The 26,805-nt window shown below is 39.9% G+C and overlaps 2 protein-coding genes across 3 annotated transcripts; one reads left to right on the forward strand and one right to left on the reverse strand.

Annotated features, from left to right (window-relative positions):
• Positions 1–736: 736 nt before the first annotated feature.
• Positions 737–17,640, forward strand: lg07h12orf43 (linkage group 07 C12orf43 homolog). Its single transcript, XM_061907221.1, has 6 exons — positions 737–919; positions 1,082–1,109; positions 5,367–5,465; positions 7,028–7,095; positions 7,174–7,261; positions 10,855–17,640. Exons 1-6 carry the CDS (start codon positions 745–747, stop codon positions 11,162–11,164), a joined length of 768 nt encoding a protein of 255 aa, XP_061763205.1. The 5' UTR covers positions 737–744; the 3' UTR covers positions 11,165–17,640.
• Positions 11,234–20,921, reverse strand: hnf1a (HNF1 homeobox a). Of its 2 annotated transcripts, XM_061907200.1 has the most exons (10): positions 20,414–20,917; positions 18,502–18,701; positions 18,240–18,420; positions 14,969–15,171; positions 13,883–14,025; positions 13,660–13,801; positions 13,421–13,594; positions 13,239–13,348; positions 13,074–13,158; positions 11,234–11,737 (listed from the first exon to the last, which is right to left on the reverse strand). In XM_061907200.1, exons 1-10 carry the CDS (start codon positions 20,692–20,694, stop codon positions 11,610–11,612), a joined length of 1,647 nt encoding a protein of 548 aa, XP_061763184.1. In that variant the 5' UTR covers positions 20,695–20,917; the 3' UTR covers positions 11,234–11,609. The 2 variants fall into 2 exon arrangements, with proteins under 2 accessions (XP_061763184.1, XP_061763183.1); XM_061907199.1 differs by having other exon boundaries at positions 18,240–18,701; positions 20,414–20,921.
• Between the last annotated feature and the right edge of the window lie 5,884 nt (positions 20,922–26,805).

The raw sequence follows: 26,805 nt of genomic DNA on the forward strand, positions 1-26,805 counted from the left end.
CGGAAGCAGTGAGGGAATAGCAGTATTTTCCTGTACATCATTTGACCGGGCTTCACGGTGGAAGAGGGGTTAGTGCGTCTGCCTCACAATACGAAGGTCCTGCAGTCCTGGGTTCAAATCCAGGCTCGGGATCTTTCTGTGTGGAGTTGCACCTGGGGATAGGTTGATTGGCAACACTAAATGGTCCCTAGTGTGTGAATGTGAGTGTGAAAGTTGTTTGTCTAACTGTGTTGGCCCTGCGATGAGGTGGCGACTTGTCCAGGGTGTACCCCGCCTTCCGCCCGATTGTAGCTGAGATAGGCGCCAGCGCCCCCCGCGACCCCAAAAGGGAATAAGCGGTAGAAAATGGATGGATGGATCATTTGAAAGTGCCCTGCGATGAGGTAGCGACTTGTCCAGGGCGTACCCCGCCTTCCGCCCGGTTGTAGCTGAGGTAGGCACCAGCGCCCCCCGTGACCGCAAAGGGAATAAGCGGTAGGAAATGGATGGATGGACAATCATGAACTGAATTGATACACTAAATACATACCAGGAATTGATTAACGTGGACCCCGACTTAAACAAGTTGAAAAACTTATTGGGGTGTTACCATTTAGTGGTCAATTGTACGGAATATGTACTGTACCGTGCAATCTAATAATACAAGTTTCAATCAATCAATCAATCAATCAATCAACCAATCAATCAATCAATCAATCAATCCATCAACCAATCAATCACAGCCGTTTACTGTTGTGGCTACCCATGAGGACTACGTTACCCACAATCCCCAGCTGCAAACAGGAAGCAGGGTACAGCGCCATGGCGGGCAAAGCAGCAGCCATGGTCAGCAGTGCGGTCAGAGACTCCAGCAGCAGTGACGACGAACAACTGAAAAGATGTCAGGAGGCAACTTGGGATACGCAAAATATTCGGACAGGTGGTACAAATGTTCCCTCCCTACGTCACTCTAAACCTTCAATACATGGTTTAACGCTAAAGTAGTTTTTGGTAACTGTGTCTTAATGATCTTTCACTGCGGCTCTCATTTCATTTTTCGGCTTACGGGCTACTAAATATCTCCATTTCTCTGTCTTTTTAGACACTGGCCGTGCGAAACAATCCAAACGGTAAGTTTTGTAGGCAGTACCACTTTGTGTGCCTTTAAAAAGTAAATGTAATGCTATTAAACCTTCAAGAGCAGGGGTCCCCAACCACCGTTCTGCGACACGTTTGCTACCACAGAGACTTTAAAGCAGGGGTGGCCACACTTTTTCTGCAGGCGAGCTACTTTTCAATTGACCAACTCGAGGGGATCTACCTCATTTATATATATCATTTATATTTATCTATTTATGAAAGAGACATTTTTGTAAACAAGTTAAATGTGTTTAATGATAATACAAGCATGTGTAACACATATAGATGTCTTTCTTTCACGAAGACAAGAATATAAGTTGGTGTATTACCTGATTCTGATGACTTGCATTGATTGGAATCAGACAGTAATGATGATAACGCCCACATTTTCAAATGGAGGAGAAACAAAGTTGTCCTTTCTGTACAATACCACATGAAAGTGGTTGGTTTTTGGCATCTAATTCATCCAGCTTCCATACACTTTACAAGAAAAACATTGGCGGCAAATTCCGTAGCTTGCTTGATTGACATTCACGGCACCCGAGGGTCTTGTGAGATGACGCTGGCTGATGCCAGTTCATTATTATGAAAAAATGACAGAGAGGAAGGCGAGAAACACTTTTTATTTCAACAGACTTTCGCGCCGTCCCTTCCGTCAAAACTCTAAAGGCCGACTGCACATTTCCTATCTTCACAATAAAAGCCCTGCTTCATGCTGCCTGCGCTAACAAAATAAGAGTCTCGGAAAGCTGGCGTGCACAAGTGATGTGCACGCCAGCTTTCTGAGGGATCGCTTGTGCACGCCAGTTTTCCGAGACTGTATTTAGTTAGCGCAGGCAGCATGAAGCAGGGCTTTTATTGTGAAGATAGGAAATGTGCAGTCGGCCTTTAGAGTTTTGACGGAAGGTACGGCGCGAGAGTCTGTTGAAATAAAAAGTGTTTCTCGCCTTCCTCTCGGTCTTATTTTCATAATAATGATCTTGCAGCAGCCAGCGTCATCTCACAAGACCCTCCGGTACCGTGAATGTCATTTAAGTGACGTCTTGGTGAAGATTGATGATCACTCATTTTTAGGTGTATTTTTTTTAAAAGCCTGGCTGGAGATCGACTGACACACCCCCCGGGGTCGACTGGTAGCTCGCGATCGACGTAATGGGCACCCCTGAGTTAAAGTGCATAGGCAGATGAAAAAGTGTGAAATTGTTGCATATAATAATTGTGCTGAAGGTAGAAAAATACACCTTCTTTGGCCTAGTACAGGGGTCGGGAACCTTTTTGGCTGAGAGAGCCAAAAAGACAAATATTTTAAAATATATTTCCGTAAGAGCCATATAATTATTTTTTTTAACACTGAACACAACTAAACACATCCATTTTTAAGTAATACCAACATTTCTAGAGTATAACAGGTCTCTTTTTCTTTGTAATAACATTGTTATTCTGAAGCTAACTGTGGGGGGCGTGGCCTGTGGGCCTGCAGCGACAGGTGCGTAGACGGCCCACCTGGGCCTTGTTATCTAATCACCTGTCGCTCCGTTATAAGCAGCAGCCAGGAGGAGAGACTGGGTTGGGGCTGGAAATACTATTGCTGGAAAGCAACTGAGAGACTTATTGAAAAATAAAACAATATTGTAACACTGAAACAGGCTCTCATGTCTGTGCTTGGGGGTCTGAAGAACCCCCAGGAGGGCAAGCCCCACACTAACCAATAATAACAAAATAACTTCTTACCATTAACGCAACGTCTTTAACAGGTGCGGTAGAAAACGGATGGATGGATTAAAAATGCATGAGAATGTTTTATAATTTTAACATTATTTTTAACACTGTGATTACAAGTGGAATTATTCATTACTTATTGTGTTAAGCAACGTCAGGTCAGATTTATCAGAGAGCCAGATGCAGTCATCAAAAGAGCCACATCTGGCTCTAGAGCCATAGGTTCCCTACCCCTGGTCTAGTACGTTAAAGTACTGGTATTATCCCAAATCCCAAAGGGGTGATGGAAGGATGGGCAGCACCTGAGAGCTGCAGCCTGCCACCATAACCCCCCACTCCCTCCCCTCTGTTGCTAGATATCTGGAGATGTACGTTGTAAAATGTGTCTGTGCTTTGCTATGGAGGTTTTTTCTCACTCCGGACTGAGACCCCTTAGGAGCCCAGTCTAGATTGTATTTGTTTTACTCATCTTTCCCCAGCGTTGACCTTTTTTACATCTTTTACGGGGCGCCTTTTGGCGACCCATCAGTGTTCCTGGTCTGTAGCCTTGTACACTGTTTGTTTGTCTCATTTTGAACGGGTTTGTGCTGAAAACAAAGTTTTGTTGTACTTGTGCAACGACAATAAAGACCTATCCAATCCTTATTGCACATCATCCTATTAGATAAGGAGTTAGCAATAACAGATGTATTTATGCATCGAAAATTGGACCAAAACAGCTAACATTAGTGTATCTAAGTATGAAATATTGCACAAAATATGAATACATCACTTTTACAATGGAAATAGTAACACACAGAAATCAATTAGAACTAATGTCAGGTATTTCTGGCTTTCTTATATTGTATATCCATGCTCTTGTCCTTGAATGTGATGTATCACCTGTAACCCATCAGATACTAAAGCCCCCCAAAAACCTACTTTTTTGCAAAGGGAAAAGGCCAGGGGCTCCCGCTAATTCCACTGAGTTTTTTCATGGATTCATTTTTCATGCACTTATTTGCTATACTTGTCTGCCCCACATGGGTTGAACTCATGACCTACCTGTCTCAGGTGGCCTAGTGGTTAGAGTGTACGTCCCGAGATGGCTAAGTCGTGAGTGCAAACCCCGGCCGAGTCATACCAAAGACTATGAAAATGGGAGCCATTACCTCCCTGCTTGGCACTCAGCATCAAGTATTGGAATTGGTGGTAAAATCACCAAAATGATTCCCGGGTGTGGCCACTGCTGCTGCTTACTGCTCCCCTCACCTCCCAGGGCGTGAGGGTGATGGGTGAGAGGATAATCTCACCACACCTAGTGTGTGTGTGACAATTATTGGTATTTTAACTTTAACACTACAGTATTATTGGTCACTAGACAAGACCAAAAAAAAACAGACCGGGCTGTTCGATATCGTGGCCACTGATAGCTCAAGCATTTCAGCAGCATCCATCCATCCATCCATTTCCTACCGCTTATTCCCTTTGGAGTCGCGGGGGGCGTTGGTGCCTATCTCAGCTACAATCGGGTGGAAGGTGGAATACACCCTGGACAAGTCGCCATCTCATCGCAGGGCCAACACAGATAGTCAGACAACATTCACACTCACACACTAGGGCCAATTTAGTGCTGCCAATCAACCTATCCCCAGGTGCATGTCTTTGGAGGTGGGAGGGGCCTATCCCCAGGTGCATGTCTTTGGAGGTGGGAGGGGCCTATCCCCAGGTGCATGTCTTTGGAGGTGGGAGGAAGCCGGAGTACCCAGAGGGAACCCACGCATTTACGGGGAGAACATACAAACTCCACACAGAACAATCCCGAGCCTGGGATTGAACCCAAACTAATCAGGACCTTCGTATTGCGAGGCAGACGCACTAACCCCTCTGCCACCGTGAAGCCAATTTCAGCAGCATATATCATTAAAAAAACTGATGGTAACAGGAAAACTAGTAGGAAAGAAAGCTCCAGGTCGATAACGAACAACATGTATCAACAGCCTAAGACGTGTTATCAGAAATATCAATAGAGAAGACTGGAGAACCCTGATCATCCATGCCTGCAAACAGGCCTGATACCCCTTGATGATGACAACGTTCCAATGTTTTTAGTTTGTCTTTAGAATGTGTAAACCAAACAGACCAGTAAATGTCCAAATTAAAATTGGTACTTAAACAATCTTCTTCATTTTGCTGTTGGCGTTTTGACATTCTGAGCCCAAGATGACATCCAACCATCAACTGTACCTGAGAGGGAAGTGGCCACTGAGCTAAGGGGGTCATTAGCAGGTTGCAAAAACTATTCAGAGAATGCGTGTCGCAAAAAGGCATGCTGTATCCCTCTCTGTGAAAAGTCACCTATTGGGATTTTGACTGTTCAACTTCCTTTTAGAGAACAGCAAGTTGTGTAAAAAGTAGTAAAACATTGGACAATTAAGTTTAAAGATGGTCAAAAAACTTCAGATGAAAGTGTTATAGTGCATTTTAGCTTCATCCTGAAATTTCCTGTGAAACTTTTGTCTAATGACTATTGTATTGCTGCGAAACAGGGTTGTCATTGCTGCCCATGAACATGATGGTAACGAGCTCCAGGTCACCCAAGGGTTTCAAACTCATGTTGCCAAGAAGCTAGGACAACTTCTTGACAGGTAAGCTAAGACGATATTTGTTTATTGAGAACGATACAATGCAAAACGATTCAGTGAGTTGAAATTAACTCAGTAACTTTTTAGCCAAAAATCCTGCCAGTTTGACCGTGAAATAAATACTGGATACTGAACACTGCATGTAAAGTTTCCTTTGTTCTTATGACTCATTTTAAGGGAATTAGATAAGAATCAACTGTGGATACAAACAAGCTAATAAACAACAATAATGGCCAATGCATTCCCATCTTATTTGAATAAACTGCAACCAACACTTTGGGTTGAATTACCAAGAGGAAACATTTGCTGCTCTTATTTTTAGTATTCAAGAACATTTCAATAAAAGTACAGTAATTGATTCCCAGCAACTCTTCCAAGCATCAAACAGGTTTATATGCGGTTATAGTGTACATATATTTATATGTGGTTTATATATATTTATATGGTTATAGTGTACATATATTTATATGTGGTTTATATATATTTATGTGGTTATAGTGTATATATATATTTATATGTGGTTTATATATATTTATGTGGTTATAGTGTACATATATTTATATGTGGTTTATATATATTTATGTGGTTATAGTGTACATATATTTATATGTGGTTTATATATAATTATGTGGTTATAGTGTACATATATTTATATGTGGTTTATATATATTTATGTGGTTATAGTGTATATATATATTTATATGTGGTTTATATATATTTATGTGGTAATAGTGTATATATATTTATATGGTGTTATAGTTTATATACATTTATATGTAGTTATTGTGTGTATATATTCATATGTGGTTATAGTGTATATATATTTATATGTGGTTTATATATATTTATGTGGTTATAGTGTATATGTTTATATGTTGTTATAGTTTATATATATTTATATGTAGTTATAGTGTGTATATATTTATATGTGGTTATAGTGTGTATATATTTAGATGTGGTTATAGTGTATATATATATTTAGATGTGGTTATAGTGTGTATATATTTAGATGTGGTTATAGTGTGTATATATTTTCTCATTCTGTTTTGCATATTCTTGGAGTCAACATGTGCATAGTCATGTATACCATTTTCTGTTATATTGTTTTTCAAATCACCTGACAGGTATACTGTGTATATGTACATCATTTATCAATTTTTTTTAATTTTTTTTATTTTATATACATATTATAATTTTTTAACATATTTTCTAATATACATGTTACAGGTTATATATAGTTTATCATTGAATGTATCAAATGTGATGAATATTTAATGGAGCACAATTGAAACAAGCCTTTCAGCTTTTTGTGACATCCATTTGCCTTCTTAAAGAATTACATGGACTCAATTCTTTAAGATGTCAAACTTCTCAATCAATCAATTAAATTGATTGATCGATGTAGAATAATTACACCCCTAAAAAAATACCAATTATATACATTTAAAAAAAGAGAAACGTGTAAACTGCAAATATTGAACTGTGAATACAGAGGTGTCAAGTGTATACTTTTCCCATCAATCTGTGTATTCTGAAGTTTAATCCACAATATGTATTTGACTCAGTCACTTTTCAGAGATCCAGACTGAGATACCAGATACAATGCCTGCAAATGGTGACGATAATGAAGAAGGTAAACGTTGTCTATCAATGCTTGATGCTTTTTTATGAATTATGTATCTTTGGTCAACTGTGTTGCTCCTCTTTTTAGGGTTTCGTCTGTTCTCAACATCAGTCCCAGGACAGCTGGCAGACGATCCACCTCCTCCTGTACGTCGTCGCCCTATTCCCAGCTCAAGGTTTGGTTCTAATTTTTGCATCAAGAGACACACACTTAACACAGGGTGAAAGAACAAGTACAGTAGGCCTGGGCCGATATTTGATAAGTCAGTCAACCGATCGATGAATGAAAATGAAATCAACTTTAACCGCCATGTACATGTGTGTTTACGGGCTTCAAAAGCATTCACCCTTTTCATCAGTTTCAGCAGTTGCGTGTGTTTGTACTATCGGGGATTGAAAAGAAGGTCGTGAATCCTCTTGTTATTCATTAAGTGTCTTTGTGCAGAGAGGCTGGGTCGCTAGCATCACACAAGTTAGCACTCTACAAACACAGGAGCGAACATGGAGAACAAAATGATCGCAAAACTAAATGCCACCGCACCAGTGCGGTCATATTTTGGTTTTAAACCTTTCAAACAAGGAGAGACTCAATACCAAGGAGCCAGTTTGCTGAATGTGCTGGAGAATCAGGGTGTTTGCGGCGTCCTAAAAAGTCTTTAAATCCAACAACTTTAAATTTAAGGCCTTAAAATGTGTGGAATTCTCCAAAAGTCTCATAACAAATCTTAAATATGATTTAGAAAAGTCTTAAAAAAATCTATTAATGTTACTTTTATTTAAAACATACACAAACTTCAGTCTGGCTTTTAAAGTTTCGATATTTGAGGACGCTATAACTAAACGGAACCAAAGTAGGCTACCTGTGCTGTGCTGGTCAGTGTGCTGTTGTTGCGCAGCAGTGTGTTGTTGCGGCTCTGCATCGCAGCAGAGAAAACTTCATGAAAGCCCACAGCAGAGATGAATTACTTGCAAAAGATTGGGAAGTGCAAGTTCAACGATTTAAGGCTCCGGTACGATCAATTTAATGCATGCTAGGAGTCGGTGGATGGAAACGTATGAAGTGTGCCATCAAGGAGGGAAGGGTTTGTAAACATTGCGGTAAAAGTGATAATGATAAAGTAAAAGTCAAAAATCCAGGATAAGTCTGTGTCAAAAGATGCTGCAACATCACAAACGCTTGCACAACTATACAAAGATCCACTTAACCCCCTTCCATAAGGACTGTTATGTGGGTAAAGAGGTTCTAATCGCAGAAGGAGATCAATATAGAATAGAATAGAAAGTACTTTATTGATCCCTGGGGGAAATTCAGATGAGATGTGAGATGTTTACTAGTGAAATCATACTCTCACATCCAGTAAGAACACACAACTTTCTCTGTGATCGTTGTGTACTCAACAGCAGTAAAACTATAAAACAAATGTGTTATTCATTATTTCTATTAATTATTCCAATATGTTCAGGTCAACTTCTCATGCCTGATCTTTTCTATAAATGTATACAGCAATTAACAATAAAAACTATAAAGGCTGTCTGTTTAGTGTTGGCACTCAGTTTATGGTGGGTGGGGTGAGGAAAGCAAGGGAGATTGGCAAATGTTATTTTGTCATGCTTATATAAAAATTAGTCATTGTTTATCAGCGATATCATTTTCTTAAAAGTCATACATACCATATACAAAATGAGCCGAGCGAATTTGGATGTTATCCACATTATTCACATTCAAATTCTCTTTGAGACTTGCGAGCCATAGCTGACGTTCTGGTCGTTGTTCCATGAAAACACTTGATATGAAGCACACTGCACGGCAAAAAAACAGTTCAGTGGCAGATCTGAAAAATGGCCGTTGTGACGTTTGCAAATATTGTTTTTCAAATAGTTTACAATAAAGAAGCTTCTGGTGTATTTTGTTAGTTTAACCGTTTTGTTTCCCAATGTGAAAGAGCAGTGAATTAATTCGTATACTTACAATTAATTCCGGCCTTCTGATTTTCCTTTATATATTTGAACTTTTTTGTTCGTATGAATGTGAAATGGTCTTAAATTATTTTCATTATGGTCTTAAAAAAGTGTTGAATTCGACTTGTTGAAACCTGCAGAGACCCTGAGAATGATGCCAACACAGGCTGCTGTTTGTTGAGAATCTTTTTAAGTTTATAGAGACTTTTCCAATCTTTTTAGTGACTTTTTCTATATTAGAAATGACTGGCAACAATTGTAACATCTTTCTGGTTTTATTAGAGACTGTACTAATGTTTAGAGACTTTTTACTTCTGTTGGTAAATGTCCGCGACAAACATCGAGAGCTGCAGCGAGCTTTATGTCACATTTGAGTCGCGCTGATGCTCCAGCTGCTGTACTTTCTCTCCATGAAAGAGTACTACTGCCCTCTTTATATCTGCACAATTTTGACATATCTGTCTACAGGAATATATATCTCTGATATAATAGAGTACGTCCTTATGGCAGACATGCTGCTTCCACTACAGACAATCACGTGCATCCTGCTTGCGTCATCACAATATCCAGTTTTGGCACTGCTGTTTTGGTCATCAAAATCTTTTTTCAATAGCCAAATTTCCGATACATCACTAGTCAATAGTGTGCAAATAATAGACCATTCGTATAAAAATTACTTAGATTTGTTTTCATTTAAAAAAGACATAATTTGAAGGTGTGGCGGTTTTTATTTTGCCATTGCGATGCACCACGATCAATTACATGTATGAGAAACCCTGCTGCATCACCATGGCGACAAACACTGCCTTGTCAGGGGTCTGCAGCCTTCACTATCAATGGAAACATTTTGCCGCCTATTCTACTAAAGAAAATAATATGAAAGAAATAATAATAAGGAGCTGCAAAACGTAACACAACTTATAAAGTTTTATACTTTTTCATCATTTTTATTTTGCAGGAAAACAATCTGTCAATGTGAAATTAAACTCTTTTTCCTTTTCTCTCTTTTGTTTTGGGCCGGTAATCCTAGATAGCTTAGCCAAGGGGTTACACACTTGGGAAGCCAAACTGAACACAGTTTTCCATTCTCTTTTACTTGCCCTCCTTGCGCCTCAGAACTCAGCCTGATCATTTTCACGGCCTCACAGACAGTCTGAAAGTAAATAACTCATTTTGAAAAAGCTAACTTTTCTCAGTTTAGGGTTAAAACAAATCTAATGGAGCAAACCCCAGGAGATAAGTTTTTTTGGTATTTTTTTAAGTGTTATCTTTTTAATGTGTTTTAATGAAATTCACAAATGTTAGTCTGACCCCATGCTCCACATGTTTTCACACAACCAAGAAAAAAAAGACATCGCAACAAAGTCCGCCTCAATTATAATGAGTCCGTCTTTGTTCCAGACTGAGGCACTTTTGCTAGAATCAAACAGGATGGATGTGAGAATAAGATAAATAGTGTGTAAACAATTGAATAAGAATTAGTTAATTCATCGTTCCTGTCAGATTTGTGAATCTTTCACCTTCCCAGTATCGGTAGTGTACTGGGAAGTAGGTAACATTTGCTGGAGAAATAGTTTGGTTTTCCTGAACCAATTAAAAGGGTTGAATTCATGAAGAAAACCATTGACAAGGGAAATCTAAAGGAGTAGTTAGTTGATGAGAAGATGGTGCCGAGGAAAGTGAGTAAGGTTGTCTTTTGAGAGAAAAACTAGTCTTGGAAAAGGTGGTCAGCATGGTTGCACATAATAGTGCTTCAGCAGTGTGATGACAAAGGAACTTAATGCAACAATATGCCTTCTCTTTGGTTCAGTGACAGCGACAGTGAGATGGAAATGAGGCTGAAGGAGGCAGCGGTTTCTTTCCACGATCTTTTACCCTCGTCATCGACAGCCGAACCTCCTTACTCGGAAAAGATCAAGAAGTGTGACAGAGAAGACAACCTTGTTAAGAAGAAGAAGAAGAAGAGACTAGTTGAAGATGCAGGTAGCACACAGGTGAACTGTGATGTATCTGCTTGTGTTCAAAGCAGCAGGGAGCTTGCAAAAACACAGCAGAAACAACACAAAGACAAACGGAAAAATAGAAAGCAGCATAATGCTTTAACAGAAGATTTGGAGTAAGACTTTAGTTTCTGTCACTGTTAAGAATGTGCATTGTTTGTTTATCCACAAGCCTCAAACACAGATGGGTCAGGTTTATATCTTTACTCATCATCAACAGTAAAAAAAAATGTCATTACAAGCCCTTTAATACTATTTTGTATACATTTCACAAAAACAATGTTAGAAATAGGTCTAAAATGCATGTCATGTTGGGTTTACAAGCTCTAAGTCAAAATACAATTTGCCAAGGTTACAAAAAAGTATTTAAATATGTTCTGATGTAATTTCTTTCATTCATTTTCTGTTTGTATAAAAAAAACAAATAATTTCCAACGGTGATCCTTGTTCATGTAATATCTGTGTCCACTTATAAACTTTTTATCTTCTTGTGGCCTCATCAGAACTTGCTGAAGTGAAGTCAGAGGCCACCAGAAAGGTGGGGTCAAGGGCTGCTGGAACTCTCCTACTGTGCAGTGGAGACCATTTGTGTTGGAATGTAGGAGTTAATGTCTGCTGGTGAAGGCGACAGGAGGTGCGACTGGTGGCTCTCTGGTTGGGAGGCAGGATATATCTCTGGGCTCTGGCTCGATGCTGGTGAGAAGCAAAGACATGTATGGTTTTGTTTTTCAGAACGACTGTATTCTACATTGAACATAGTCCGTATTTATTTCAGACATGTTAAAAACAAAAGAAAAAAAATTTTAAACGGAAAATAACAATACTGTACAGTAAGTGTTGTGCGCAGATTCCATATTTTGAGATCTAATTTAGCATTTAAAACTATAACTCCTTACCCTCTCCTTGAATAACTCTGGAGCATTTCCAGGCAGGGAATATTATTTTGGTTTGAATGAAATTGGTGCTTTTTGTAGTTCCACAATATTATTATAAATTGTATCAGTTTTAAATGGGGCAGCCCGGTAGAAGAGGGGTTAGTGCATCTGCCTCACAATACGAAGGTCCTGATTAGTCCTCGGTTCAATCCCGGGCTGGGGATCTTTCTGTGCGGAGTTTGTATGTTCTCCCTGTGACTGTGTGGGTTCCCTCCGGGTACTCCGGCTTCCTCCCACCTCCGAAAACATGCACCTGGGGATAGGCCCCTCCCACCTCCAAAGACATGCACCTGGGGATAGGTTGATTGGCAACACTAAATGGTCCCTAGTGTGGGAATTTGAGTCTGAATGTTGTCTATCTGTGTTGGCCCTGAGATGAGGTGGCGACTTGTCCAGGGTGTACCCCGCCTTCCACCCGATTGTAGCTGAGATAAGCACCAGCGACCCCAAAAGGACAAGCGGTAGAAAATGGATGGATGGATGGATGGATAGTTTTAAATGTAAGAAGCAATTATTTTTGTTCTCTTTATCCTGCTTGAGCCTCTCTCTGTTGCACTCGAGTGGAAGGCAGAGTACATCCTGGAAAAGTCGCCATCTTATAGCAAGTCCAACATGGATAGACAGAACACCCTGATTTTCCAAAGTGTATTTAGTTTGTTTAATTTCTTTACTCAAGCTTTGTTTATTTTCTCTCTAAAAAGATACAACGTTAAGCTCTTAAAGTTCAAAGATTACCTAGCAAACCTAAACTAGTCTTTTGACGCCCGCCAAGAATGAGGGCCTCCTTGCTTGTCAAAAAAGAAAAGATTGGTTGCGAGAAATTGTTTATTGTCTTCTGTTTATTTATTTCCAACGCATTCCTGCAGCCTATCCCAGTTAAGTTGTGGCGAAAGGTGGACTACACCACTCACAGGTGATCTGCTATATGAACAGTTACAGCACTCAGGGCTCAGTTGTTTTTATATTGCATTTAACTGTCTTCAGGTTGTAACCACCCACATCAGCTTCGTCTCGTGGCCTAGTACGAGCGGAAGAGTCACTTTTTGAAGCAATTTGAGAGAATCCACCTCTGCTACAACAGCAATCAGACCTACCTGGTACAGGTGTTTGGGGCTGCAGGTGCAAAGAATTGTCCTGCAATGAAGGGTCTGTCTGTTCCTCAGGATCTGTAGATAGAATCTGAAAAAAAAAGCTATTTGAGAAATTCCTGCACAATATGATCCTTCTTTGTGATGATTTAGTTTTTTTGAGCGCCTCACCTGTCTGACGGATGTGAGGCTAGTCAATGTCCCCAGGCTGTCCGTAATGACCATGGCCTGAGACAGCAGACTTGATGAAGGGTACTGAAGCGAATCCATCTTGTTATACACTAAGGAAGAGCCGGCACATGAAGTTTCAGTCACCACAAAACTTAAACCAGTGCTTAATGCTGCGCTCTTACTGTGACTTGGTAGCAAATAAGAACCGGCACCCATGTGACTCTGGAGCTGCTGCGGCATTAGCTGCTGGCCAGGGGCATGAAGCTGCTGTTGGAAGGAGATTGGCTGCAGTGTGGTGAACCCGCCTCCCATGTTGTTGATGACTGGTACGGTTTGAGGTTGTGCTGAGGCCAGACCTGATAATCCAACATGGTGTTATTCGTAGCACCATGCTCCAGTTTGACAGTCATGTTGAGATTACCAATGAGAAGGGAGGATTCTCCTAAACTCATGACGCTGGGCAAAGAGGCCATGATGAGGCCTTGTGATGATGCAGAGGAGGAGGACATATTGTGCAGTGAGGTCAGAGTGCTCACAGGGGGCAGTGGTCCTCCACTAGATTCCTAAACCCAGATGACAACTTGGTCATGATGGCACCCAGTTTGCAGATTGTTTTTGAGTTTGAAGTAACATTATGCCCTTACCAGTTTGGGTTGGTGGCTCTCAAGGAGTGTGTGGCTAGGCTCCAGTTGGACAGGACTCACTCCAAGGCGGCCAACACTTTCACCTCCAGTACCTCTGACTGAATTCAAGGTGTCACATGGGATTTGATGGCTGTATTTGACACCTGGGGAATAGCAGAAGTTGACATAGAGAGAACTGTGCTGTAGTTTACCAAAGCCACTAAAGATACAATTAGTTTTGTCTACGGATGTTCTCCTTCATCCAGGTCATTGTATTCTCAGGACATTCAATTGATCGCAATTGGATCGTTTGGTTTGTCTTAAAATACATTTCTCTAACTAGATCAGACCAATCTAAGTCTAAGACTAGAACTGACAAATCTATGAGCATGGATTGATGAACCCTATGTTGCTGAGAGGCAAAACATATTCAAAGAAAAACCAAACAGTCCATTTGAGATCTAACAGATTCCTCTGAAAACGATTCCTTTTTGTTACTGCTTTTATTCCTCCTTTTAACCCTTCTTTGTGGACTTTTTGTCCTTTGTGGAACATATAAACTCTGCTTTTGGCTGTAACTTTGGCCAAATCTTTACTTTCATATATCCACAACACACTGTGGGAAATTTTTTGCCTAATGGCTTAGCCAAAGGACCAGATAGTCCTTGGGGAGTTCAGTGTATAAAAATATTTTGGTTATAGATTTTTTTTGTACTTTTTTGCACTAATGTCCTAATCCAGAACTATTTTCCCATTTGATCTAAATATATCTGTGTTTTTATTTTGAAATATTTGCATAACATGAGTTATCGTCCATACAGTAAATGTTAAAGCACTGAGGTACTGGTGTAAAGATCAGGCCTAATTATGTATAATTAATGATGATGCAATGCTATATTATTAGTAAGGCCAGATTCCAAACGTTTTAACCAAGTAGAAGCATTGGGCAAAAAGTCCCGCTTGACTACCAATGTAATTTCAATGTTTAACTGTATAGTCATTACACAATATAATCATGCATTTTCAAAACGTTCTAATTAGCTACTTTGTGTCTATTAAATTAAGCAGTCCCCCTAGGGGTGAAGGTAAATGTTTTAAAATTATTACTGAGCTCTGGACTTGAAGGAAGGTTGGGGTTGGACGAAGAAACAGATTGGCCGGTGAAAGGTGTGTCGAGAGCCAGCTTGTGTCGGAAGGCTTCCTCTTTTCGGCGGTTGGCAAACCAGTTGTAGACCCTAACTTCAGTGACCAGGTTGGAGCCCAGGCCTGCAAGCTGGGAGGGGGACACTCCCCTCTGCAGACACTCTGCCCTGGGAAAGGAAGAAGCACAGTGATTGTCTTTTTAGTCGGGGGAAATGTTTGGTCTTGAAAAGAGCCCCATAGTTGGTGACTGTCTGAATGAGTACAGACCGAGTCCTGGTTGGTATTTCACCGACTTCTTGTGTGTAATCCCCCTGGTAAACTAACCATGAACACAGTTGATTGGGGAGCGCAGGGAAGTTCCGATGATTGATTTATGCTCCCAAGTTCCATATTGATCATCCATGAGTGAGCTCGACCAATATTGATACCAATCACATGTATCAACTGTAAATGTTTCACTTTACTTCTACTGTATATGTTCAACCTAATCCTCCAGCAACGATGCTACTTCTTTATTTTAGAGGAGCGGCATAAATAGTTTCAGCCAAAGGGGATCAGCATTTGTGATCGGCATTAATCAGCAATGGCAATCACATACTTTTTCACGAAATATGGCTAATACTGATCGGTTGCCAATCCATCGACCCATACCTAGTAAATATAGATTGTGAGTTAAAACCCCAGCCAAGTCATACCAAAGACTATAAAAATGGGAGCCATTACCTCCCTGCTTGGCACTCAGCATCAATGCTTGGAATTGGGGGTTAAATCACTAAAAATGATTCCCGGGCGCGGCACCGCTGCTGTCCACTGCTCCCCTTACCCCCAGGTGGTGATCAAGGGGATGGGTCAAATGCAGAGGACAAATTTCCCCACACCTAGTGTGTGTGTGACAATCATTGGTACTTTAACTTTTTATGTGACGTTTGCAAACGAGTCAAGTCTTTTGAACAACTCTTTTACATAATCCCTGAGAGCCATTTCGCAGTTTCAAGCTGTCTTTTGGTGAGCCATTTCGTATCCAAATTTCCCAGGCCTGTGCATGTCACCTCACTGCACGAGCTAAAGCAATTATTCGGAATTAATTCATTCACTTTTCTGGTTCCAGTTGTCCCTCGCCACACCACGCTTGCTACTTTTGTACTGTGAAATATCAAGATTTCTTCTTTTTTTTTTTACAACACAGAGAACATATTGGTAAACTATATAGATTTGAATTATTCTAATCCAAATCTTATTTTGTAACTCCTGCCAGTGATTGTTTCCTGGATGAAAACAAATGTAGCAAGGAGACGGTCTTTTCAACAGCTCTTTGAAAGAAACTGTTCGTCAAGATTTGCCTTCTAAGAGTCCTAAATCCCATGTCCAGTACATTGCAAAAACAACCATACCCAGCAGAAAATAATATAATTCTGCATGGAAAGATGAATTTGCCTCTAAAATTTAAAAACACATTATACATTTACAAGCTGTGTTGTTTTGGGACTACAGACTTTTTGGTTTAGAAGAAGGGAGAGCAAAATAGCTTTTATTTTAAAAATGTCCCTGCTCTAAAACTTGAGCATTTTGTAGCTAAAATTATTACTCACAGTGTCAGACACATTGGAACCAAAATATTGGTTATTAGTATTATTATTATTATTATTATTATTATTATTAGGGATGTGAAGATGAACTGACAACTGTTTTTCATCGTACCATAGACATGAGATTACAAATGCGTGGGTGGAGCAGCTTTGAAGCGCTGAGATTTAGGGAGAAAATACAAGGTGCATCGGATCTTGTATTGATTAAATTCAATGTTGATATTTTAACAGAAAATATAACAGATTGTGCAGTTTCCATGTAGTCAATACGGCAGGAATTGTGGGTCCGCCCTTAAACATAACAACAACAAGGCAATTATCGCTGTTTCGATACACATTCACCTTCACTCTTTGGATTTTTGGGGCATCTTGATAAAACTAACGCTTTTTGCAAAATGTGCCACAACGCTGACAAATACACTGTCAAATTTGCTTCTGAGTTGGTTAAAGTTGGCACTAGATTATAAATCATGCCTCACACTTGTATAGCACAAGGTTGTGGCCGTACACCAGGAAGTTGGTAAACTCTAAAATTCAATTTGGACCTGAAGACATTCCAAGGAAAATGCGACAATATGCTTGTTATCTTCCACCCTATTTTTTGTGAGCATTATAATTAATTCATCATCTAAACAAGCAACACAAGTCTCGTGCTGAAAGATAAAAACATCCCACTGAGAGCAGACATTTTACGGTAAGTGATTGTTTTGTTATGTTCGGAGTTTGTATTTCTTGTTTAGCACTTGTGAATACTGCTAAGGCTTATCACCCAGTTTACAAAAGATGTGACTCATCTTCTGCATATTTAGGCTGAAAAAGATAAGATTCTGGATCATCATTTGTCCCGAAGTAGTTGTCGTTGACTTGCTGAAAAGTCTGCCATGATTAGTGGTAGTTGTTGTTTAAGGAAATAGCAAATGTTGTGATGTGCTCTGTGAAATCAATGGGCTGTCGTAATGCTTAAAACGGCCAAAATATGTATGTATTAAATGTCAAAATGAATGTGCTTGTTGATACAATATATGCCCAAAGTGTGTCTATAAAACAATTAACATTTTTTTAGGGCGATTTTATAGCCGGAATATATTGAATCCCCATTACTTGCACTGTTAGCCACCTCTTGTTAGCGTTCATTTACTATTTAGAATGCATAAAAAAGACATGAATGCAAAATAAAAATGTTGTAAAAAGCACAATTCCCAATAAAATCTATGGTTGTTGTTTTTACAGATCGATACTTCTTTTATTTTTGCACTCCAATTCTGGCCACGGGATTTTTACTGACTTCTTTTTTTGCAGTGCACAACTGAAAGAAGACAGAATTAATTTGATTGTTTTAATTCGAAATACTTCTGAATTAAAGTTAAATTAAAGACACGAAAGAAATCTGAGGTTGTTTGTTATGAAGACTTTCTAATGTATTAATTTGCATGATGACAAAGGTAACGTGGACATTTTGTCATTTATGGGTACAGTAATGATTGTGAATGTACTTGTCCGGCCCACTTGAAATCTAATTTGGGTTTATGTGACCCCAGAACCAACATTTGATTAATGGCTTTTTCTAGTGTACCCAATGAAGCCTCCACGCTTGCGTGTACTATGTGATGTTGGATGTGATAAATGCTGTTGTACTTTGCGTGTCAGACCTGTTACACTCCTCCACCAAGCCTTCCCTCTCCTCCTTGCTGGGGTTCTTCTGTCGTTCGTACGCATGGAAAAGGATCTGCAGGGATGCTGGTCCCCATTTGAACCTGTTCCTCCGACCCTTCCTGGTGTCTTCGCCTGGCTCCTCCACAGACATGAAGCCATGTTTGGCATTGGTGAACTCTAGCAGGTAAAGGTAAGATCCTCTTACACTTACACTCTTACGCAACCTTGTGAACGCGGTCTTTGCGGCTATGTACTCACGTTGGCTGATTTCACACTGCTTCTTGACATACCAACTGTAAAGTGCGGCTCTCTTCTGGTTCTTCATGGGCGTGCCTTTGTTGAGATGCTGAGAGAGGTGCGACTGGTTGAGTCCTGTAGACTCCACCACTTCTCTCTGAGGCAGATTGTGCTGCTGCATGTAGCTTTTCACCATTTTTGCAACATGCCAGGGGTCCTCTCTATTTAATGCAGACACATAGGAAATGCACAGTCATCTTTGCATGTACATTCATCGTTGAATGTGCTGGCATCACCAGGCCAATTAAGGAAAAACCCACAATAATTTCATGAAATATGACAATTTGACAAAAGTGAAAATTGATGAAAATTAATGCCTGGAAATCAGACTTTGCTGGGGAATTTTGGTTCAACAAAACTTAAAAAAAAATGTAAATAGATAAACCAAAAGATTTGTCTCCAAACCTAATATTTAATGAACTCACGCACTTCCTATAAGTGCACCTGTCAGCGTCGTATTTTGGCCCACCACTCAAGAGCAAACTGCTCTCGCCGTCTCCAGAATGCATGCGTCATCTCTTTCCACAGACGTTTAATGATTTAAAACAAGGGTCATCGATGGCCATCGATGGATCACTTGAGTTGCTGGTGTCGGAGATAGATATCTACATATATCCATATTCAGGAGTTATTTCTTATTTTCCATAGTCATATTTGAAAACAGTCAGTGTTTTTCCATTTGTGCTCTTTATGGTTGGCTGCTAAGTGGTGTGCATGTGTTAACCTTGATGCTGTAGGAATGAGAAGACTAGCCATAACACCCTTCTTATCTCTCCCTGTCCGGGAGAGGAACAGATATGGGGATTCCCTCTGAAGGGGGGTGGGGCATATGGAAAAAGACAAGACTTACGGGGGTTTTCAGATCAACTTAGGCGATGCGAATTGAAGGTGTTGTTTTTTAGGTTGGTCTCTCCAAAGCTTTGGAATAAATTGCAAAATACCTATTCTGTTCTGGGTTATCATTTAAAATCAGCTTATGCGTCATCAAAAGAACTTGGAATTGACCAGCAATTTAAATTCCCTCGGAGGAACATTTGGTCCAAACGCTACACTGGTCATCAACTTGGTGGTCGTGCACTGCAGGTGTTTCCTTCTTCTACTCTGACTGAATTGCTTTGGGGATACAATTACACTTTGTCACTGATACATTTAATTCAGAAGTGTTGGTTTGAAAAGTTTGCTTTTTGACTGATTTTGGGTTTTGTATTAGCTGCTTCTCATCAGCAGCATGATATCTGAAGTTAAAGACCAAATGGTTTAAAAATCTCAACAGATGCCAGACGTTTGGAGAGGATTATTGACACAGCGAGATAAGAGACAGCACACAGGTGCAAAGTCCGCTGTTGATAGAACATTCATAACGTTTGTAGAAAAACTTTAGTTTTTGACTGCAATAGGTGAAAAAACGGACATTCTTAATTTCAGAAATCAAACATGTTTTGTAGATCAATTCTGTGCATTTTTCATTTTCAATTATAAGGGGAAAAATACAGTATTTGAAATGGATGCAGTTGTTTAAAAGGAGTGTAGAGATAGCTCACTCATGCAAACATTGACTCTCAGGACCGGCCCTTCTCTATTAATCTTCACCTACTTGTGCATGGAGCTTATTTATTAAGAAATGAGCAGAGAATAATGATGGAGGTGGGTAATTAGTAACCAGCAAAGGAGGAACCCTCTTTAAATTGGCCTCAGACGCAAGCGTGATGCAGACGGAGGGAGGGGAAGTGTGCAAATAGGATGTTCTCATCTTTCACCTCAGCTTCTTGCAGTGCAGGTAAAAAAGAAGAAGAAGAGGAGGAGGAGGAGGAGGAATAAACACATTTTTAAAGATAATTCTTGATGGACCCTTCCGTGCACGGAATCTACTTACTGCAGGAGCCGCTCCACTTCAGCTCTCAGTTTGGACGCCTCCTCTGGCGGAAGCTTGTCCAAATCTCGGAATATCTGTGGCGGGTAATCCATCTCTCCCTCCTCGGAGCTCTCCCCGTCGCCCCTCTCTCCTTTGTCGTTGCCGTTGGCCCTGTCACGCTCCAGCTCGCCCACGGCGTGGATCAGGACCTCCCTCGACAGGCCCGACTCGAGCAGGGCCCAGACCAGCTGCTCCTGAAGGGCCGTTAGGCGGCTCTGCCTCGCCTTCTCTTCGCCCTCCATTACTCTGACGCCTTACCTTCTCGCCGCTTTGCAAACAAACTCTCATGTGTGTGTTTGCGCTCAAAGCCGAGCCAGATGGGCCATGTTTGTCCAAAACAATGACACTTTCATTTTTCCTGACGTTGCTCACGAAGAGTCCTGAGCTGCCTGGTTTTTAGCTCTCCACCTGCTGTTTAGCACTCAAAGGTCAATTTTCTTTTCTTTTTTTTTTTTTAACCTTCTTCCTCTTCATGCCCTCCTCCCCCCCGCCTTGAACTTTGTCCCCTCTCCCTCAGTCCCCAACTGGGACCAAAGTGCAGTTTAACAAACAATTAGTTTACAAAAAAACAAAGAGAGAGCAGTCTGTAGAAAAGGTCTCAATGTGGACCAAGTGAAGAGTCCCTTCATGTATTAATACATCGATTCGGCAAAAACACTTCTTATTGTCTCCTTTTGTCCAATATCAACATTCAAACCGGAATTAAGTCCTGTTGTGATTTTCAAAACAAAGTTTGTTGCAACACACCACAGTTGCCTTTAAACTCCGCAGACTTGACATCTTCTTTTCGCCACGAGAGGGCGAACTTCACCAATCTATGTCACAAACTGGCGGTAAATGTTGCATTTTGCAGAATATTTTTATTATATTATAAAAAAAATATATATTAAGAGTTGTAGAAGTAATTGGAAACGCAAGACAGCCATGACATTGTTCTTTACAAGGGTATGTACACTTTTGACCACGACTATATACATTCACACATGTATATATGTGTGTGTGTATACATATATATATATATATATATATATATATACATATATATATATATATGTGTGTGTATATATATTGATATATATATATATGTGTGTGTATATATATATATATGTGTGTGTATATATCTATATATGTGTGTGTATATATATATATATGTGTGTATATATATATATGTGTATATATATATATGTATATATGTATGTATATATATGTGTATGTATATATATATGTGTGTGTATATATTTATATATATATTTACACACACGTATATATACACATGCATACATATATACACACGTGTGTAAAGAATATGTATGCGTATATATATGTGTGTATATATATATATATGTGTATATATATATATGTATATATATATGTATATATATGTGTGTGTATATATTTATATATATATTTACACACACGTATATATACACATGCATACATATATACACACGTGTGTAAAGAATATGTATGCGTATATATATGTGTACATATGCATGTATATATATATTTGTCTGTGTATATGGGTGTGTGTGTATATATATACATATATATATATACACACATACATGTGTATATATGTATATATGTGTGTACGTATATATATATTTATATATATGTGTACATATGTATGTATGTATACATATGTATGTATATATACGTGTGTGTATATATAATTATATGTATACCTACACACTATATATATATATACATTATAAATATATGTGTATATATATACACTATATATACATCGTATATGTCTATGCATGTATTTATGTGTATGTATATATATGTATGTATATATATGCAAGTATATATAATATGTGTATATATATACACACACATGAATGTATACATTTTTATGTACACCTATGTATATATTTATATACATATTGATCCATTTCATTTTTACATTTACCTATTAAAAATAAAAATTCTTTACCTTCCACTTATAATGGTACGAAACATTCTAGAGAAAAATACAAGTTTTTTGCATTTGAAAGGGTTACCTTTTATGTACACTTCAATTATACATACGTCAATGTTAATTCAAACTCAGTCTTTAGCTGTTTTGTTATTGCGTAAACACAGTTATTTTAAAGGTGTTCTATTTGACATAAAATCCTAAGCAAAGTTTCAAACTAACTTTCCTTTTGTTGTTGACATTCTTGGTTCAAGCAAAATGTGATTAAAGTTAAAGTTAAAAGTACCAATGATTGTCACACACACACTAGATTACTCCATGGTTGACCCTGTCAGTCTGCCAAAGGAGGGGAAAGGGAGAAAACCTTTCAGAGTTCACAAATCTCTCTTCTTCTTTCTTCACTTTCTTTGCCTGGATCACCTTATAGCGTTCTCAGGTTCAGTCTATCAGCACCTTTTTTTTGTGCGGAGCTCCTGTTACGCCACCCCACCCTTGGGAAGATGGCATTATACTGTATTTGGACTGTAACAGAGCTGCCTCCATCTCTCACACACATGCCGCTGACCTGTGATTAAGTCCCATTGTTGCTTTGCACAGGAAACTCCTCACTACAGTGTGTGTGTTGTGTGTGTCCGTGCGTGTGTGTGTGTGTATGTGCATGTGTGTGTGTGCTGTGACAAATGCTGCAGCACTCATTGATTGATTGAGAAGTTTATTGACATGTTAAAGAATGGAGTCCTTATAATGTTTTAAAAAGTCAAATGGATGTCAGAAAAAGGCAAAAGTGTTGTTTCCATTGTGCTCCACAAAGCTCATGCTTGGGTTTATCCAAGTGGGCCACATGGAGCTCACATAGAAGCTGGCATGGCAGTCCTGATTGGTAATGAGATACAACCCACACTCTCCATAACTCCCTAGTGAGATTTCTTCTGTGTAGCCCCCCCCCCTCCCCCTCACACACACACACACACACACACACACACACACACCGCCACCATTCAACCCCATTGATCATGCATGCAGAAATTAAACACACCCCTCCATTCCTGTCCAAATAGCCCCTGTCCCACTTCCCCAGCTTCATCTGCTGTGAAGGGCAGGCACGTTAGCGTTGTCATAAAACAAATCATCTGCTTGCACTTCTTTAACCATAACTTTATGGCTGAAATGATGAACACATGAGCCATGCAGCTCACTTTTCACTGCAGTGGAACCCGCTTATGTTGACAGCCTCGTCTATGTCCACTAGGGTTGCCAACTCTGCGGTCAAATGAATAGGGGCGTCCCTAATGTTTTACCCATGCGATACAATATTAGAGCCTTGACCATTGTGTACAGTAGGGTTGCACGGTATACCGGTATTAGTATAGTGCATATTCGGTACTATACCGCCTCTTGAAAAAAAATTCACCCATCCCCTCCAAGCCCCCGTCGTCATTGTCACGTCGTGTCATTGCTGCTTTAGGAGCAGAGGAGCATGTTGGGCAGCGCACGATCACAGAGTACTTACAAGCTGACAGTGTGTAGACAGAAAAGGGAGAATGAAAGCATTTTTGCTTCAAAATGAAGAAAAGGTGAAGTTATAACACTGAAACACTCTCAGGAACAGCTGCTTTAACCCTTGTGTTGTCCTCATTTCCTGTTTACACCCCGTGTCCTCCGGGTCAAAATGACCCGTCTTCACTAAAGCCCTAATACAGGGGTAGGGAACCTATGGCTCTAGAGCCAGATGTGGCTCTTTTGATGACTGCAAGTGGCTCTCAGATAAATCTTAGCTGACATTGCTTAACACGATAAGTAATGAATAATTCCGCTGGTAAATACAGTGTCAAAATTATGTTCGAAATATAAAACATTCTCATGCGTTTTCATCCATCCATCCGGTTGCTACCGCACCTGTTCAAGAAGTCGCATTAATGGTAAGAAGTATTTTATTCATTTTTAGTTAGCCTCAGAATAACAATGTTATTAAAAAGAATAAGAGACTTATTATACTCTAAAAATGTTGGTCTTTCTTAAAAATGCATGTATATAGTTGTACTCAGTGTTAAAAAAATGATATGGCTCTCACGGAAATACTTATAAAAATATTTGGCTTGTATGGCTCACTCAGCCAAAAAGGTTCCCGACGCCTGCCCTAATATAAGCAGCTTAATAAAATTCAATCACCAAATTTCATCTTGCTTGAAGAAACAACTTGTCATTCACCATAAAATGTGTGAATAACTGAGTTTTCCCTCTTTACTTTATTTCTATAGCTTAAGAAAAGAAAAAAAAATGTGCGTTTGGAATGCCTTTTTATTCATCCCAATGACTCAGTTTCTTTCTTTTCTTTCTCCAGTAAACAATTGAAAACAAGGTACAATACAAAATTATGAAAAATAACCAGACCCATTAAACTAATGAACTAATTAACTCACCCTAGTTGGCACATGTTGGGCAGTATGCAAGTCTGCAGCCTTTGCAGATACATTTGTGTTTGTTTTACAGTCCTTTTGAGGGCAGGACTGACATCTCTTCTTACTTCTAGCTGGGGAAGTGGCTGTGGTAGCTGGATCCTCAGGTTGATCAGAGTAGCTTTGGCAACTGCTGCTGAGGCTTCTGTTTGGGGGACATGCTTCCTTCTTTCAATGAGTGGAATTACGGCTGCACCAGGATCACCCTCCTCTTGTTCTGCTTACAAGACATCCAGGTCGGGTTGATCTCTCTATAAATCACAAAGGCATTGTAGGAAGAAACATCCATGATGTTGTGGAAGATGACCAGGGCAGTCATCCTGCAGGTGTGTGTTCCAATCACCTTATGTAGGTTGTCCACATCTCCCTTGTTGCGGTTGTAGTCTAGGTTGATGACTGGCTTCCTGTCCTCACCATCGCTAACGTCACCATCTGTGTGCAGTGTGCTCAGAAGAACTACATTCTTGTTTTTCTTTGGGAGGTCAGAAACTAGAGTGGTAGAGGGCGTGAAAGCAACTTTGATGAGCAAACCTCTCTCTCCTTTGACGCAAGGAGTGCAGGTGGGAGCTCAGGCTCTTCCTTTCAAACTGTACCAAGCATGGTGATCTTCCTCTTCAGGAGCTGCTGTTGGAGTTTATAAGATGTGAAGACATTGTCGCATGTCAGATTGTGACACCTCAGTCCCATCAAGCACAACTCGCATCCCCTGGTTCTTCTCTGGGCATGAGAAACGGCATACCTTGTGGGTCCTGGGGTCATCTTTATGATGTTTTGTTCTGCATGCCTGCCATGTTGGTCATATGCTGTTGAGGCATGGCGTAGTGGGTAGAGTGGCCGTGCCAGAAACCTGAGGGTTGCAGGTTCGCTTCCCACCTATTGACATCCAAATCGCTGCCGTTGTGTCCTTGGGCAGGACACTTCACCCTTCGCCCCCGGTGCCGCTCACACTGGTGAATGAATGATGAATGAATGATTTGTGGTGGTCGGAGGGGCCGTAGGTGCAAACTGGCAGCCACGCTTCCGTCAGTCTACCCCAGGGCAGCTGTGGCTACTGATGTAGCTTACCACCACCACCAGGTGTGAATGAATGATGGGTTCCATCTTCTCTGTGAGCGCTTTGAGTGTCTAACAATAGAAAAGCGTGATATGAATCTAATCCATTATTATTATTATTATTATTAGGACTATGTTATAGGAAAGTCTCTTTCAGCTTGAGGGTTTTCTTCTTCTTCTGAAGATGATTCATCATGCTCTGGGTTGTATTCCTCCCCATCTTTTTCTTCTGATACATCCTCCACTTCCTCTTTTGAATCAAGAGTTGTCTTGCTGGACGTCTGAAATAATCAGTTCTAGAGCCTCTTCATCGGTATAGCGCACACTCATGGCTTCAGCAGAGAGAGAAATCAGGGCCCTGTTTTGATTGATTGATTGATACTTTTATTAGTAGATTGCGCAGTTCAGTACATATTCCGTACAATTGACCACTAAATGGTAACACCCCAATAAGTTTTTCAACTAATTTAAGTCGGGGTCCACGTTAATCAATTCATGGTAATCTGCAGCACCTTGATATTCTCTTGAAATCCACAGAAAATAAGCTCTGCTACTGATGGACTAAAACTACTTAAACGTTGTAACATTCTGTGATGTATAAATAACTCTGTGACTTTGATTTCAACTCTTTGTGACTCACGGGTCATTTTGACCCGAAGACCACCTTTGTAAATTTTTTTGTACAGCTTACATGGAAATGTGAATTAAAGAAACATTGAACTTTTTCTACAGTTGGTGCCAAGCTAGGAGAAGTCATGAAATTTCAAGTTAAAAAAAATATTGTTTTGGGGATTTTTTTCTGCTTTTTAACACAGTGGTGGGTCAAAATGACCCGAGGACAACACAAGGGTTAAGACGTGTCTAGCTAGCTAGCAGTTAAAATCCAGCCCCCGTCATCAGTGTTTTAGCTACTTCTAAATCAC

Source organism: Nerophis ophidion, linkage group LG07, assembly GCF_033978795.1.
Source record: "Nerophis ophidion isolate RoL-2023_Sa linkage group LG07, RoL_Noph_v1.0, whole genome shotgun sequence".
Classification (NCBI taxonomy): Eukaryota; Metazoa; Chordata; class Actinopteri; order Syngnathiformes; family Syngnathidae; genus Nerophis; species Nerophis ophidion.